Raw genomic sequence first — 18485 nt, forward strand, 5'->3', positions numbered from 1 at the left:
ATACCCACAGCATTACATCCCCCATTGAACACAAAGAAAATGGGTAAGTGTAAAGGACCAAAGTTTTCTCCTAGTTACACATTCAATGACTTTTATTCATTGGGCTTGAATGCATACATCTGAGAGAATTTTCTTCATTACCAATGTTCATTCTGTCCAAATGTGTCACGGAGTAATACTCCTGTAAAACATATTTAACTTAGCAAATTGAGTTCTAAAACATTTCTTTTACTCTGTTATTCTTCATTTAGAGTACTCTTTCATCTGCCTCCGAAAGCTCTTTCCCTGTCACGGCTCATCACCTTGTCTTAGAATCGTTCTGTTCAGTATTTCTGTTTGATGCAATGCTCAGACCAGATGGTTAGAATAACTAAATCTTTCAGAGGACTTTCCTGTCTCTGGATTCCACCAGCCACAAGCTCCTTCTGAAATCTCTCTCTCTCTCTCTCTCTCTCTCTCTCTCTCTCTCTCTCTCTCTTGGATACCCTTGCACCTAGGTCACCAGTACTTGTGCCTCCTAACCTTAAATATTGTGTAGTATCCTTTGTTTCCTAAAATCACTTGTTTAGACCAATTAGACTTCAGTGGGCTGGGCAAAAGGGACGAAGGTGGCAAGTCCAGATGCCACATAAGGGGTGGCATTGCCATTGTCCACTAGAGACAAATATTTGCACAAATGAGAGTGGGACAGAATGAAGATTCAGGGTCAAATGTCAGCTGACAGACTTCCAATATTCCATTGACTGGTCAACCAACACAACACACCACATGTGCATAATCCATTCAGTGTGGTCTTCTCAGGCCCTGGAGGCAGAGAAGGACCCTTCAGTTTCATGATGGTGGCCATGGTAAATGCTCATGGAATTCCTTTATTAGATCTCTATAGTGCTGATAATCTTGTTCATCTCAATTGACATTCTTAGATCACTGAAGGCCATAGTAGCCTTGGAGAAGTAGATATACCTTTTATTTTGATGCAGTGGGAGATAATTGTCAGCCATATTTATATTTATTAAACAAATACAAATTCATGTTTTCTGACATTTTCTTTTTGCTATTTACTCCATCCTTGCATTCTTTACACTGGTATGGATTTCACTACAAATTTTCTGCAGCTCTTAACAGTGTGATCTCTGAAGTCAGATGCCCTGGGTTCAAATATTGGCCCTTTAATTTACTATCTATATGGCCATGGGTGATACATTTAACTGTTAGTACTTCAACTTACTGATCCTCTCTAATGCAAATGACAATAGTGCCTACCCAATTGACTGACTGAGATTAATTCTCAAAAGACCTTAGTATCAGGCAGAGTAATCACTCATTAAATATTGTTTAATCAACCAACAGTGGCAGTGTATTTTGCTAGTAAGAGTGATTTTTAAATTTGCTTTCCATAATGCTCCACACTTTGCATTTAGGCAGGCAACATCCAGAGCCTAAGAGATTTGCTATAGGTACAAACCGCACCTGAAAAAAAAAATAGTCTTAGATGAGCGATGATCCTTGAACATAGGGTACTCACTAGTTCATTCATTCATTTCATTCATTCATTTCATTCTGTAAATATTTATCAAGTACCTGCTATACACCAAGCCTACTTCTAGGAGGTGGAGATAAAGTAATGAACCAAGTAGACAAAATCCCACTTCTCTTAGTTTGGTTTTTAATGGGGAAAGACAAATAATAAATAAATTCATAAGGCAAGAAAATGTCAGAGGGTGGAATGTGCTATACAGAGAATTTAAACCAGGTAATATGATAGCCAGGTAATATGAACAAGTACCTCCTCAGGTAGGATGTTCAGGGAGAACCTCTGAGGATGTGGCATTTAACTGAAATATGGAGAGACCAATACAAGAACAATCACTGAGAAAGAATTCCAGTCAGTGGAAAGGGCAAGTGCAGAGATCAAAGATAGGAATGAGGATCAGAAAGAAAGCCAGTGTGACTGTGCGGTAGTAAGTGAGAGGGAGAGAGGTGTGAAATGAATCTGGAAGGTAGGCAAGGGCAAGACCCTATAGGCTTTGCAAGCCAGAGAAAGAAGCTTGAATTTTATTCCAACTGTGATGGGAACCATTGGATGACTGTGGACAAGGAGCAATACAATCTGAAATTTTTAAAGGCACTTCTGGGCTGTCTTGCCCCTCTCCTTGCTGTCAGTGGGCATGGCTGGTCCTGTACACTGAGGAATGTATCATCTGGAAGGAGCTATTCCACACAGTCACACAGGAAGTAGTGCTCAGAAGACCAAGAGGCCATTACATTCTGATCTGAAAAGCCCATGGTTCATTCACTAAAAGCATTTGTGCTTTTAAGAGGTGACAAGAGAAAAGCAGTGTTGAAGCAAGAAGTTGACCATTTGCCCTAAGAAATAAAGACCAAGAAAGACAGAATCAAGACTGTGGTGAGGGGCTTCCAGCCAAAATGGAGGTGTAGGTAGACACACTGCGCCTCCTCACACAACCAAAAGGACAACAATAATTTAAAAACAAAAAACAACCAGAACTGACAGAAAATCAAACCGCACGGAAGTCTGACAACCAAGGAGATAAAGAAGAAACATTCATCCAGACTGGTAGGAGGGGCAGAGATGGGCAGCCAGGATGGAGAGGACTCATGGTGGGGCGGCGGCTGGGGGCTAGCGGACCCAGTGAGGTGGCGGATTGTGGACCAGGGCAGGCAGTGCAGCAGCTAGCAGCCCCCGTAGCCCCACATTCCCACATAGATAAACCGGGAGGAACGGTGGGGGAGCAAAGCAGACCTTGCAACCCAGGGCTCCAGCGCAGGGAAATAAAGCCTCAAACCTCTCACTGAAAACACCCATGGGGATGGGGCAGCAGCAGGAGAAACTCCCAGCCTCACAGGAGAGATCGTTGGAGAGACCCACAGGGGCCTGGTGCATGCAAAAGCCAACTCACTCAGGAATCAGCACTAGAAAACCGTGTTCGATTGTGGGTGACAGAGGGAGTGACTGAAGTCCAGCAGGGAGTGGAGCGAGCGCCATAGCTCCTTCTTAGCCTCTCCCCCACATACAGCATCACAGCGCAGCAACCAGCGTTACCCAGCCCCCATGAGCACCTAAGGCTCTGCCCCTTTATGTAACAGGTGCACCAAGACAAAAAAAAAAAAAAATGGCCCAAATGAAAGAACAAATCAAATCTCCAGAAAAAATACAACTAAGCAACAAAGAGATAGCCAACCTATCAGATGCACAGTTCAAAACACTGGTCATCAGGAAGCTCACAGAATTGGTTGAATTTGGTCGCAAATTAGATGAAAAAATGAAGGCTATGCTAAGAGAAACGAAGGAAAATGTACAGGGAACCAACAGTGATGCAAAGGAAACTGGGACTCAAATCAACAGTGTGGACCAGAAGGAAGAAAGAAACATCCAATCAGAAAAGAAGGGAGAAACAAGAATTCAAAAAAATGAGGAGAGGCTTAGGAACCTCCAGGACATCTGGAAACATTCCAACATCCGAATTATAGGGGTGCCAGAAGGAGAAGAGGAAGAACAAAAAATTGAAAACTTATTTGAAAACAATGAAGGAGAACTTCCCCAATCTGGCAAAGGAAATAGACTTCCAGGAAGTCCAGGAAGTTCAGAGAGTCCCAAAGAAGCTGGACCCAAGGAGGAACACACCAAGGCACATCATAATTCATTAGCCAAGATGAAAGATAAGGAGAGAATCTTAGAAGAAGCAAGAGAAAAGGACACAGTTACCTGCAAAGGAGTTCCCATAAGACTGTCAGCTGATTTCTCCAAAGAGACCTTACAGGCAAGAAGGGGCTGGCAAGAAGTATTCCAAGTCATGACAGGCAAGGACCTGCATCCAAGATCACTCTATCCAGCGAAGCTAACATTTAGAATGGAAGGGCAGATAAAGTGGTTCCCAGATAAGGCCAAGTTAAAGGAGTTCATCATCACCAAGCCCTTATTATATGAAATGTTAAAGGGATTTATCTAAGAAAAAGAAGATAAAAAATAGGAACAGTAAAAAGGACGAAAAACAGTTGTTAACAACCACACCTAAAACAAAAACAAAAGGAAACTAAGCAAACAACTAGAACAGGAACAGAACCACAGAAATGGAGATCACATGGAAGGTTATCAACAGGGGAGTGGGAGGGGTAGAGAGGGGGGGAAAGGTACAGAGAATAAGTAGAATAAATGGTAGTTAGAAAATAGACAGGGGGAGGGTAAGAATAGTATAGGAAATGTAGAAGCCAAAGAACTTATAAGTATGACCCATGGACAAGAACTATAGGGGGGGAATGTAGGAGGGAGGGGGTGGACAGGATTGAGTAGAGTGGAGGGGGGCGGGAATGGGACAACTGTAATAGCATAATCAATAAATATATTTCTTTAAAAAAGACTGTGGTGAACATGAACATTGGGTCCTACCTTCCAGCACCTGTTCTTCATGAGTTCACTGTGCTCTTCTAGCCATTCTGATATTCTAGAAAGAACTGAAAGTTTACCACTACTGGAGTGATATTGGTTCACAAAACTATACCAGTTTCGAGTCTACAACTCAACAAAACATCATCTGCGCCCATCGCCCCAAGCAAAGTCTCTTTCCATCCCCATTCTCCCCCCTTTGGCCACCTCCACCTACCCCCACCCCCTTTCCTTTGAGCCAGGTTAACTTTTGGGGTATACCACAAAGTAGACCCCAAGAACACTTTCTTGGCTGTTACAGACTGTGAGGCTGCGCAGAGGCTCTTCTGGGAGCTATGTTTCATACGATGTCGATTTACCCCTAAGGACAAATGAAAATTGCACCCAGTGTGGTGTCTGGGTTCCACAGCTCGTGCAAATGTATTTGGAAATAGTCCCAGTTATAGTAAAATAAACATCTTTCCTAGTATTTTATGTTGATGAAGATTTTTGTTCCATTAGGAAACCATCAGTATGTGTACAACAAACACTGGACAGGGAATCAGGAACCCCAGGCTCTGGCCTCACCTCTGCCACCAATGTGTTGTGTTTAAAGTTTGGCAAAGTACTTTCACTCTGAAGCTTACTCTGCTCATCTCTGAAGGAAGGAAATTGGACTGACTCCACCTAGGATCATTCTTAGCTCTCATATTTGATTCTCCATATACCACTGCCATGATTTTTTAGTGGTCCCCATTTGTCAGCTAGCAGGACTAAGGCAGAGGCATCTGTTCTATCCCACAGCTGATTGAGCCATACAGGGGTTGAACCTGTAGCTGTGATATCTTTAACATCATTTCATTATTAGTTAAATCAGCCAGCTCTGCAGTGAGGAAGAGCACAGCTTAAGTGAGTCCATCTTCCTCACTAAACTATGTACTCTTTAATAATGCTATAGTCACTAAATTTTAGTGTTTACTATGTGTCTACATCGTTCAATCCTCATAATAACTTCATGAAGTAAATACTAGCATTATCTCCAATTTAATACAGGAAGCTGAACCTTAGAGAAGTTATTTATCTGAGAACACAGCTAGAGCATACAAGGGTTGAACCCACATTGACTCCAGGGCTAATGCAGGGATTCAGCTGCCACACTCCAGTGCCATCACTTACTTATTTCACCATATTCCAAATACATATCAAGGTGTTTGACAGATATTATTAGGTGCTTAATAAGTGATTCTTGAATGAATAAATGTTTAATGCTCTGCTAACTTGTCTTCAATACTTACTCATACTGCTTTGGAGAAGCAATATAGCCTTGCTAATCAGAAGGCTTACTCATTCTACTTCACTTTGTGGGAATTCTCCATGAGACCAGCCCCAGTAAGCCCAAATTAACCTATGTGATTTAATTAACCTATGTAGTTAATTTTATAAATCAGCTTGACTGGGCTAAGGGATGCCAGAATAGCTGGTAAAACATTATTCCTGGGTGTGTATGTGAGGGCATTTATGGAAGAGATTAGCATTTGAATCAGTAGAAGAAAATCACACTTACTAATGCAGGTGGGCATCATCCGATCTGTGGGGGCCTGAATAGAGTACAAAGTTGAAGAAAGGGTCAATGTGCTCTTTTTTTTAAGAAACAGGGGAAGGGGTGGAGAAAGAGAGAGAGGAATATCCATCGATGTGAGAAATACCAATTGGCATTCAAACTAGCTACCTTCTACTTTGCAGGATGACCCCCAACTAATTGAGCTACATCGGTCAGGGTGAATTTGCTCTCTTGCTTGAGCTAGAACATTCATCTCCTCTTGCCCTTGGCCATCGAAGCTTCTGGTTCTTAAACCATAGGACTCAGACTGGAACTTGCACCATCAGCTCCCAGATTTGAGAGTCTTTGGACTCAGGCTGGAACTTATGCCACCAGTTCCCCTGGTTCTCAGGCTTCTGGTCTTAATTGAATTACACCACTGACTTTCCTGCCTCTCCAGCTTACAGATGGCCTATCATAGGACTTCTCAGCCTCCATAATTATGTGAACCAATTTTTATAATAAATCAAAATGTAGTAGTCACTAAATTTTATATCTATATATCCTATTAATTCTGCTTCTCTAGAGACTCCTGACTAATACAACTTATAAAAACTCTTATATACTTAACCTACCTAAATGATCCTTGACATTCTGCAACTGGGCACATCTCCCAACCAGTTTAGCCATTTTTTGAAGCAATGGTTTCCACATATAGGGATGGAGGTGGAGAAGACACATGAGAACCACTAGAGGGGATTTTCAAATTACAGCACCTGAAGTATTTCCCTTCCCCCCAGTGGATTCCAATCCTATCTGGGTACAGGAGCAAATGTCTGGTTTGACACATGTTCCCAGGTGTTTCTAATACAGTTCCACACATACTTCTATCACTCCCAACTCCACAATCATAGCTCCATGGAGAACCACCACTTTTTTTTAATTTAAATTTTTATTGTTATTCAATTACAGTTGTATGCCTTTTCTCCCCTTCCCTCCACCCCACCCCAGCTGAACCCACCTCCCTCCCCCACCTCCACCCTCCCCCTTGATTTTGTCCCTGTGTCCTTTATAGTAGTTCCTGTAATCCCCTGTTCCCACTGCCCACCCCCCCGGCTATTGTTAGATTGTTCTTAACTTCAATGTATCTGGTTATATTTTGTTTGCTTTTTTCTTCTATTGATTATGTTACAGTTAAAGGTGAGATCATATGGTATTTGTCCCTCACCGCCTGGCTTATTTCACTTAGCATAATGCTCTCCAGTTTCATGCTGTTGCAAAGGGTATAAGCTCCTTCTTTCTCTCTGCTGCATAGAATTCCATTGTGTAAATGTACCATAATTTTTTGATCCACTCATTTGCTGATGGGCACTTAGGTTGCTTCCAGTACTTGGCTATTGTAAATTGTGCTGCTATGAACATTGGGGTGCACAGGTTCTTTTGGATTGGTGTTTCAGGGTTCTTAGGGTATAATCCCAGCAGCGGAATTGCTGGGTGAAAGGGCAGTTCCATTTTTAGTTTTCTGAGGAAATTCCATACTGTTTTCCACAGTGGCCTCACCAGTCTGCATTCCCACCAACAGTGCACTAGGGTTCCCTTTTCTCCGCATCCTCTCCAACATTTGTTTGTGGATTTGTTTATGTTGGCCACTCTGACTGGTGTGAGATGGTACCTCATTGTGGTTTTAATTTGCATCTCTCTGATGGCTAGTGATGCTGAGCATCTTTTCATATGTCTTTGGGCCCTCTGTATGTCTTCCTTGGAGAAGTGTCTGTTCAAGTCCTTTGCCCATTTTTTAATTGGGTTGTTTGTCTTCCTGGAGTGCAGTCATGTGAGTTCTTTATATATTTTGGAGATCAGGCCCTTGTCTGAGGTATCATTAGCAAATATGTTTTCCCATACTGTTGGTTCTCTTTGTAATTTGGTGCTGTTTTCTTTAGCCATGCAGAAGCTTTTTATTTTGATGAGGTCCCATTTGTTTATTCTTTCCTTTATGTCCCTTGCTTTAGGGGACGTGTCTGTGAGGATGTTGCTGCGTGGAATGTCTGAGATTTTCCTGCCAATGTTTTCCTCAAGGACTTTCATGGTGTTACAACTTATATTTAAGTCTTTTATCCATCTTGAGTTTATTTTCATGTATAGCGTAAGTTGGTGATCGAGTTTCATTTTTTTGCACGTAGCTGTCCAGATCTCCCAACACCATTTGTTGAAGAGGCTATTTTTGCTCCATTTTACGATTCTGACTCCTTTGTCAAATATTAATTGACCATAGAGACTTGGGTTTATTTCTGGGCTCTCTGTTCTGTTCCATTGGTCTATGTGCCTGTTTTTATGCCAGTACCAGGCTGTTTTGATTACAGTGGCCTTGTAATACAGTTTGATATCAGGTATTGTGATCCCTCCTGCTTTGTTCTTCTTTCTCAAAATTGCTGCAGCTATTCGGGGTCGTTTATGGAGAACCACCACTTTAATGAAAGCCCATTCTATCTTGTCATTTAAATAAAGGCTGATCTTCTTATAATCCAAATTAAATGATGAGGCTTTGTGTCTCTATCTTGAACATAAAGACACCCAGACTTCTAACTGTATTGTTTATTAAATAGTTACACTCAGCACTTTCCAGATGAGTTTTGACTGACAATGACTTACATATTTATGTTTCATTGTATCTAAATCTGACTTCTAAAGCATAGTACACAGCTTGCATTTGAATTTTATTAAGGTATAATACGTGTTATAGAGCATCACTGTCCCACAGAACAATGATGGAAATGTTCGCTACCTGCTCATTCTAATACAGTGTCCCAGACACATGTGGCTTTTGAGCACTTGAAATGTGGCTAATAAACTAATTTTTTTATTCTACTTCATTTTAATTAATTTAAATTTAAAGAGCCAAGGGGGCGGGGAGGGTAGTAGAAAGGGCATACATGGTAATGGGAAGAAATAAAATCAGGCTTTCAGCCAAGATGGAGGCATAGGTAGACACACTGTGCCTCCTCACACAACCAAAAGAAGGACAACAAGAACTTTAAACAAAAAGCAACCAGAACTGCCAGAAAATTGAACTGTATGAAAGTCTGACAACCAAGGAGTTAAAGAAGAAACATTCATCCAGACTGGTAGGAGGGGTGGAGACAGGCAGCATGGCAGCTGGACGACCAAGCAAGGCAGTGGCTGCCAGAGCAGGCAGTCCCACATTTGTGTGCAGATAAGCCAGGAGGAACAACTGGGGAGTGATACAAACCACACAGCCCAGGATTCCAGTGCTGGGGAGTAAAACCTCAAAACCTCCAACTGGAAAATCCTGTGGGGGTTGAGGCATCAGGAGGAACTCCCAGCCTCACAGGAGAGTTTGTTGGAAGGACCCACAGGGTCCTACAATGTACACAAACCCACCCACCTGGGAATCAGCACCAGCAGGGCTCAATTTGCTTGTGGGTAGTGGAGGAAGTGGCTGAAAGCCGGCAGAGGGCTGAACAAGCAACATTGTTCCCTCTCTGAGCACTCCCCTACATACAGCACCACAAGGCAGCAACGTGGGTTGGCCTGCCCTGGTGAATACATAAGTTTCCACCCCTTACTATATAACAGGCATGCCAAGACAAAAAAGAAATGGCCCAAATGAAAGAACTGATCAAAGCTCTAGAAAAAATTAGAACTAAGCAACAAAGAGATAGGCAACCTATCAGATTCACAGTCCAAAATACTGCTAATCAGGATGCTCACAGAAATGGTTGAGTATGGTCGGAAAATAAGAGGAAAAAGTGAAGGCTATGAGAGTGAAATAAAGGAAAATGAACAGGGAACCAACAGTGATGGGAAGGAAACTGGGACTCAAATCAATGATTTGGAGCAGAAGGAAGAAATAAACATTCAACGAGACCAGAATGAAGAAACAAGAATTCAAAAAAAAAAAAAATGAGGAGAGGCTTAGGAACCTCCAGGACAACTTTAAACATTCCAACATCTGAATCATAGGGGTGCCAGAAGGTGAAGAGGAAGAGCAAGAAATTGAAAACTTATTTGAAAACAGAATGAAGGGGAACTTCCCCAATCTGGCAAAGGAAAGACTTCCAGGAAGTCCAGGAAGCTCAGAGAGTCCCCAAGAAGTTGGACTCAAGGAAGCACACACCAAGGCACATCATAATTACATTACCTGAGATTAAAGACAAGGAGAGAATCTTAAAAGCAGCAAGAGAAAAGGAGACAGTTACCTACTAAGGAGTTCCTGTAAAACTATCAGGTGATTTCTCAAAAGGAACCTTATAGGCAAGAAGAAGCTGGAAAGAAGTATCCAAAGTCATGAAAGGCAAGGACCTATACCCAAGATTACTCTCTCCAGCAAAGCTGTCATTTAGAATTATAAGGCAGATAAAGTGCTTCCTAGATAGGGTCAAGTTAAAGGAGTTCATTATCACCAAGCCCTTATTATATGAAATGTTATCTAAGAAAAAGAAGAAGATCAAAAATATGAACAGTAAAATGACAACAAACTAACAACTATCAACAACTGAACCTAAAAAAACAAAAACAAAAACAAACTAAGAAACAACTAGAACAAGAACAGAATCACAGAAATGGAGATCACATGGGTGGTTATCACAGGGGTGGGAAAGAGGGAGAAAGGAGGAATAGATACAGGGAATAAGTACTATAAATGGTAGGTATAAAATAGACAGGGAGAGATTAAAAATAATATAGGAAATATAGAAGCCAAAGAACTTATATGTATGACCCATGGACATGAACTAAAGGCAGGGGGGAATGTGGGTGGGAGGGGTGTGCAGGGTAGAGGGGAATAATGGTCAGGGGGGAATGGGACCCTGTAATAGCATAATCAATAAAATATATTTTAAAAAAGAAATAAATAAATCAAGAAAAATACAATAAAATCAATGGTTATCAGTAGCATTAAAAAATAAATAATTTTAAAGAGTTATATGTGGCTAGTACCTACCATATTGGAATGTGTAAGTATAGAGAAACAGCCTTTCATTTTTTTTAATATATATTTTATTTATTTATTTTTTAGAGAGTAGGGAGGAGAAAGAGAGGGAGAGAAACACCAATGTGTTGTTGCCTCTCACGTGCCCCCTACTGGGGACCTGGCCCAAAACCCAGGCATGTGCCCTGTCTAGGAACGAGAACCCACAACCCTTTAATCCTCAGGCCAGCACTCAACCACTGAGCCACATCAGCCAGGGCGGCCTTTCATTTTTTAACCAAAATTATGTAGAAATAGAATCCATTACAATCTTTTACAAAGTCACTTTTCATAAAATCCAAAACAAATATAGCAACACTGTAAGCACCAAAAAGAAATTCTAGCATACTGGCATTTCCACTGGGGATAGAATTCTTAACAAAAAAGAAATTTTTGACCCAAGAGAAGAAGAAAGCAAGTAGACAGGAAAAAGACATTCCCAAGGGGAGCTCCCTGGCAAATTCCTCATGGCCTGTGAGACACAGCATGGTGAGAGACTGTCAAAGAGAGAGAAATTCCCCCTCAGAGAAAAATCTAAATGTGTTTTTAGCCACCTGTCACCCCAGAGAGAGGACAAGATGGCAATGTTAAATTCATAAGACTGAAACAGAACTGAACTGCCGCACAGACCAGCCGAGGTGTGTAAAGTGCATTTCACCTGACAGAACTTCATTCCTGAAATCTAGACAGTGGCTGAAGCACCGAGATGACAGATTAGAACGCATTATCTCTTTTATTCTAGGAAACTAGCATTATGCTGAATTTTCATCTAAAGCAAATATTAAGGAAATCACAGAGTGACCCAGGATTCAGAGAGAAGTAAGGTGATGAGTAACGGGAATACAGGACACACAGCTTTGATGATAAAAATGTAAATGAATTTTAAAAATCCATTCAATACAGATGACATAGCTACTAAAGGTGCAAAGGCAGAAGGAGATATAAACTGAAGAAGTTCCTTGATGAGCCCAGAGAAGAAAGGAGAGTCATTCTGAGCTAGGACAGTGTTCCCCAAATTGGATTTCAAGGGCATATTCATGAGGGAAGATGGAGGTCTTTGGGTTTAACAAGAACATTCAAGATTTGTGCTTTCCTTTTGCCAGTTCTAAAGATAAATTTTGCCTTTTTTCAGTGAGAATTCTCAACTGAAAATCATACACAATGAATGATATTTCAGCTCTCTTAAGAGAGTGTTTCTCAAATGCTGGTTAACAAAATTCATCATGGGATTTAAAGGATTATTTTCCTTTAAAGTGTTCTATAGTTTATTCAGATTTGGGGATCAATGGCCTAAAGGCAGACCACACACATCCTTTGATATTTATCTTATTGAAGCAGTTAAAGCAGTTTCCTAACTTGCCCTTAACTTACTTATGAAGAGATTAAACCTTTCTAAACTCAGCGGGCAGGCTGGGCATAATACTCAAATTTTTAATGGGTGTCATTGCTTAGAAAACTTCATTCTTGTATTGAAAATGGAAGCAGCATGGTGGGATAGTGCTGGATCATGAGTCAGGAGACCGACCACTAACCCTGACCATCTCCCACAGACCATGTGTCACTTGTCCTCTCAGAGCCTTCGTGTCCTTACCTGTAAAATGAAGCAGTGGACTGGATAATTAATTACCAAGGTAATGTCCAGCCTTGATTTATCTGATTCTAACAATAAGTTACAGTACCATCTTATATATCTTCTTTGAAAGGCCTCTCAACTAAAAATCTTCTTCACTAGGATTTTATTTCATTTATGTTCTTTTCATTGCCACCCTCCACCACTGAGCACTGAAGGCCCAGGAGGTGACACATATGAAGGAAAAATCAGTCAACATTCAGTGTTCTACCTGTGGTCTACTACCACTGAGGAAGTGGGAAATTGCACTGTAGAACCCAGACTCCCAGGGCTTAGTGCAAATCACCCAGTGAAGAAATACTTACTTGACATTTTGTGTGCTTTTTATAAATATTTTTTCCTTTTTTTCTTTTTATAAAGTTTTGAATGAATGAGACAGCTGTTCTCTCAAGCGTGAATAGATCAAATGGAAATATAAAGGCTATGTCTGTTCTTATAGATAAAATTATTTAATGAGTAGAATCTCAGCTTGTTATTTGATTTAGCACTAAGAGGGACTCATATTTAGCAAGTCCTCTGAACAAAGATACCAGTACAAGGGGTGATGGTACAAGACCTATCTGTGTCTGCAGCAAAGACAGAAGAATTTGCACACACGTGCATGGAACCACCATGCCACAATTGCTTTTCCATGGGAATAAGACTATTCCTTTTCTCTAAGGAATCCTCTCCCACTCTATGGAAAGATGCACATAAAGTGTGTCCCATTGCCTCAGCCTTGATTGTAATATGATACCCGTGGTCAGAGGGTTCCAGAAGAGGTTTGCTTTAAAACCTGACTATGCAGCTAAGAACATCAAAACACTCAAATGATTGCTCAGGCATCAGCCCCTTGTCTAGTAATAGAACTCACTCTTTTGCCCTTTTTGCCTACATGGGATAGCCACTGGAACTTGGCCTGACCACTTACACCTGGGGGTATCTGTTGTGCCTTGGGAGAGAATTGGGCCCTAGGACCCAGAGCAGAACTTAGAAGCTACTGCCACTGAACTCTTTAGTAAAACTCACAATGTCCTGGATGATGATGCCACAGCTGTTTTCACTGCACCGAGGGCTACAACTCTCCAAACATGGTCCTATGGCCTGACGGACTCACTGACCCTCCAGGAGACAATGGCATTGCTTGTCCTATCAACAAGAAAAATGTGACTGCCTCTATCATTTCTGTTAAACTAACAACCTTCTGGAGAGTATGGAATGAAAGCCCTCCACAGCAAGAGAATGACTTATTTGAAATTACCTTGTATTTCCCATCCTAGTTATAATTTGGCTACTTGCTTAATAATTCTGTTTAAATGTCTTCATTTCTGCAAACATCAGTTCATTAGACTACTTTTTCTGGTTGGAAATCCCTTTGCTTCTCTAAGTGTCTTGTGCCCTTTCTCCCATTTTCATTTTTGCCTGAGCAACATTCTGATGCCATAAATAGCATCCCTTCAAAGAGGTGTTGAACATATCAAGGTGTCCCTCTGTGCTCCAGAGCCCAACCACTGTAATCTACATCCTTGAAATAGTACCTGTGATTGGAAGCTAAGATATAAGACTGCTTTTAAAAAGCCAGCTTCCTGGACAAACAAACAAAGCTGCAATCTCTGGCAGCCCTGACCCACTCCTGCTGTTCTTGACTTAGTGAGAATCTGCCAGAGAAAGAAAATGCCAGACCCAGCCTTTAGACACCTGCAGCCTAACTGGCGGCTGAAGAGTTCAACTCTAGGGTACACTCACACACGAGAATATTACCCAGGTTTAAACTCTGCTCAAGGCAGAGGCCTTCTCCAGGCACAACACTTGTGGTTCGGCACCACAGAGGTACATACACACAAGCACATGCCCTGCCTGCCGGGGGTCTGCACCTAGCTGGAAGCTGAACACCACTGTGGTGTCTGAAAGGCACACATGAAAGTGCCTTTCTTGGGAGTCAGCCTATGACTCGCCCTTGCTGGCAAAGGTCGGGTAGGCTAGGCTACTAAACAGATGCTGGCATGTTCTTTGTCATTCTTCCCTGATGTTTTTCATGTGAAATGATGCTTTTAGCACCTGACTATCCAACTTTAATAAGAAAATTGCTTCATCCAAATGTTCACATCCCAGAGAGGCCCAACATAGCCCCCCAAGCCTTTGAGAAAGTGAAAAAGGGCTTGAGGCGACAGAGTAACAGAGGAGAGGCCTTGAGCTTCTTCTATCCTAGAACTTTCAGGGCCAGGAACAAATAAGAGACACCGGCAGATAACAACCAAAGGAGAGAAGTAAGAAGAAGTCCAAATGGGAAGCAGGAAGCAAGAGGCTATAAAATCAGATTTGAGTTGTTAGAGGGAAGGAACTAGGTGGCCCTGGGTCAGAGGAGAGGACAGCCCATTAATCTGGGTTTTCTGGAAAGCTTCACTTGTTTAAATAAGGCCTGTCTCAGGTGGCCTGTCCACATGTGCAAATGTACTATGACAAGGTGAGGGGTGGAATTACTCTGAAAGAAACTGAAGAACTATGTGGGCACTGGTACTGGCCAGCCAGGGACACAGAGTCATTAGCAAAGGCAGACTCAGCCCAGGTCATCTTTACTTGCAGGTTCCTCTTAGGCTCAGGTCCCGTTCTTTTGAACTTGATTGCAATATCCTGCCAATATCCTATCCATGTCGGAGCTGATGAAATGGTTCAGGGAAGGAACGGGAAAGAGAAGTTTGTCCTCCTGTATGACTTGGTAAACCACTTGGTAGTTATGACCCAACCCATCCTTGCACTAGCACCTTTTAGCAATTCTCTGTGTGAGGCCCTGGGTGGAAGCCAGTTAGAAAATGTAGGATGCCATCAATCCAATGGGTCATACCTGATAATTTGTACACAGCTTTGTCCAACACGAGCCAGGCTTCAGGGTTCTAATTAATCTGTGTTTGTGTTATTGATATTTTTTTGGAAATTTCTGGGATTTTTAAAAAAATATTTTTGATCCACAATTGGCTGAATCTGCAGATGCAAAACTGTGGATATGGACTGCATTCATCTTCCTTAAAAAGCTACTCCATATTGCTTTGGTATTTGAAATGATGTCCTCAAGAATTACGACACATGGAACTATTGCTTACCCAGCAGTTTTAACTTTTTTCTTTTCTCCTGAAAGTTTTGATTTCTTCTATTGTTTTTCTTATTAAGTGCCTAAAATTCTCTCTGAGGCTTGCTTTGTCGAAAACTTTTGCTTATCTGTTCTTGGTGGTGTTGCCTGAGGAAGCCAAAGATAAAGTAACAACAATGACATTAGATACGGCTTGGTATTGAATAAGACTGTTCCAAGTATTTCAAATGTAGTATTAATTCATTTCATCCTCATCACAATCTTATGAAGTGATACTATTAGACCCATTTAATAGATGAGGAGACTGGGGCACAGAAAGAGAAGACACTTGTCCAGAGTCGCACAGCTAGCAATTGGCAGAGCCAACAAATGAAACCACGGTCTGACTCTCAGAAGTGTGCCCTTCACCACTGTGAATCATCATGTGTGAATCTCTCCACACTATGAATGGCATGGCCAAGAATGACATTGTTATTTTTAATTTTTAAAAATGAAGTGCGAGCTCTTAATGTATTTTACCTTTAACTGTTCTGTTTTTCCCTCCCAAACTCTCAGATGATGGAAATGCTTAAAGCAAATAAGGTAGTGTGAGACCACACCATGTAAGTGTGAGCATGGCTGCTGTGGGTCCGGCTGTGTTTTGTGCGCTTCTTCCTACCGTTCCCGCATGTTCTCTTCGCTGTTCTCTGATTCCTGCTTTCACCGCTTGATGCTTGGGTCGCATGAACCGTCACTTTTAAGCCATAGATCTTATGTCTTTGTTCCTGATTTTATCATTGTGACATGGGTAGGAGCCATAGCACTTGCAGCTGTCAGCCTGGCACCTCCCCAGGAAGCAGCTGGGGGCCCCCTGGGAATGTGTGTGGGTATTGTTCTCTGAAAATGAGTCCTCAGATTGTCAGCTTTTAGGATTCTAATCGTGTCTACATTCTCACTGCAGCATCATAATCCACAGTGTGGAAATGCATGTAGGCCTCTCCCTATGGGCCAAGGTCACCCCTGGTGAGCCTTAGTTAGACAGTGCTCTTCTGGGACCACTAGCCTACACAGGCTATTGCTCTGTGAGTCTTTGTAGAAGTAGATGCTATGTGAAAACAAATACCACTGTGCCAAGTAATGGGGCTAAATTGAGGGACATGGTAATCTTCTCATTTATTATTTTCTCTGTAAATATATATTGCTAGATGATGGACATATATATATTGAACAAACCTGTGGTTTAAAGGATTATTAAGCCAGTTATGGGCTATAGTGGCTCTTCATTGTATACACACACGCAGGCACACATAATCACAATCTCTTTTGATGTTCTATCAATCTATATAAACTGTATTTCCACTTTAAGTGAATCAGTATGTGAAAAACTAGATTTATAGATAAACTGAGGAAGAGAATTTGTGCCTAATACAGAGTATATCTGGAACATTTAAAATAAGGCCTCACATGACTGTGATTTCAGAATGGCAACTGCCTTGTTTTCTTTCAATCTCAAAGTTTTGTGTGTGTGTTAAATGGGAATTAGGAGGAAACTTTGTGAGTTGTCAGAGATGATAAGAATTTAAAAACTGAAGGGGCTCTCACGAGATGTGACTGAGCACTACTCAGTCCCCTGCAGTGTTGAGCCCGCAACCCTGGACATGCATAGAATCCTGGAGCTGAAGTTTCCTTGGAGATGGATCCTACACTCCAAACCCCTTAGTTCATAGAGGATGACTGAGGTCTCAAGAGGGAAATTGCCCAAGATGGGACAGAGCCTGGACTGAAATTCAGTCCTCTTTCCATCAAAGCATATCATCAGTGTATTGTCCCCATTCCTTTCTCTCTGGTTGAAAACCCTCTTACACAGCCAGGAAAGGTTTGTTTGTTTGTTTGTTTGTTTGTTTTAAGTGATTAAAAGTGAAGGAGCCTACATCCAAAAAAAGGACTCAAGTCCCAGTCCTGGCTCTGTCATGAAATATCTGGATGAGCTTGGAAAGTTATTATGCTTCTCTGGACTTCAGGCTCTTCATCTGTAATATGAGTTTACGAGCAGTGTTTTCAAAATGTATACCATGCTAAGTTTGCTTCTAACCTCAGGCTGTTTTGTCAGTTTCCTCCCAGCAGCATTCACTTCCTACTATAGGATTAAGGAAAAAGTTATAGCCAGGCTGTGCAAAGGGGGATGACCCACCGGAGCAAGGGCCCTGGGAGTCTGTTTTTACCTGAAGCAGGAGGAAGGTGCAGATGAGAAATGAATAGCTGCCCCCCTTATGTGGACCTATGAAACTGAGGTGGACATGGCAAACATCAGTTTCGGCCATCTCAGATATGCCAGTTTCTGTACTTTGGGTTTTTCTGGCTGATATCTACTTCTCTCCTTTCCAATACACCATTGATTAGAGCTCTAGAACTGAAGGAGACCCAGTAGGTGAACAAGATTACATTTCCTCCTTTCAGTGTATGGCTTACCAAGTTAATACGGCCAGGGAAGTCTCTGAGGCAATAAGAGAATAATTTGAAAGCCAATAAGACAAGAGTAGAGACCCACACATGCCAGCTCCCAGCACAGTTTTGAGATATACTCCTTGTTTACATAAAATTATAGGAATACAGATGTTAACCAAACAGGCTATCATTGTAACAGAGCTTTCTTCTTCTATGGTAAGCCCATGGTACTTTTATAATGCATCTTTTTTTTCCTTTTTTCTTTTTTTAGAGAGAGAGGGGAAGGGTGGGAGAAAGGGAGGGAGAAATACATCAGTGTGAGAGAGTAACATAAATTGGCTGGCTTTCATACATGCCCCAACAGGACCAAACCCACAGCCTAGGCATGTGCCCTGACCACAAATGAACTAGTGACCTTTTGGTTTACTTTTGGCAACTTTTTCCAACTGGCCTATA

The 18485-nt window shown here is 41.7% G+C and overlaps 1 protein-coding gene across 2 annotated transcripts in view; it reads left to right on the forward strand.

Annotated features, from left to right (window-relative positions):
* LHFPL3 (LHFPL tetraspan subfamily member 3) overlaps nt 1–18485 on the forward strand; it is a 666875-nt gene that overhangs the window by 576264 nt on the left and 72126 nt on the right. The window contains exon 3 of one of the 2 annotated variants that reach the window (XM_053927230.2): nt 16161–16207. The exons of the other annotated variant lie outside the window; for it this stretch is intronic. Coding sequence (XP_053783205.1) covers nt 16161–16177 — 17 coding nt within the window. The 3' untranslated portion in view covers nt 16178–16207. The remainder of the gene's footprint in view (nt 1–16160; nt 16208–18485) is intronic. 2 annotated transcript variants of the gene reach the window in all.

This window comes from Desmodus rotundus, chromosome 6, assembly GCF_022682495.2.
Source record: "Desmodus rotundus isolate HL8 chromosome 6, HLdesRot8A.1, whole genome shotgun sequence".
Taxonomy (NCBI): domain Eukaryota; kingdom Metazoa; phylum Chordata; class Mammalia; order Chiroptera; family Phyllostomidae; genus Desmodus; species Desmodus rotundus.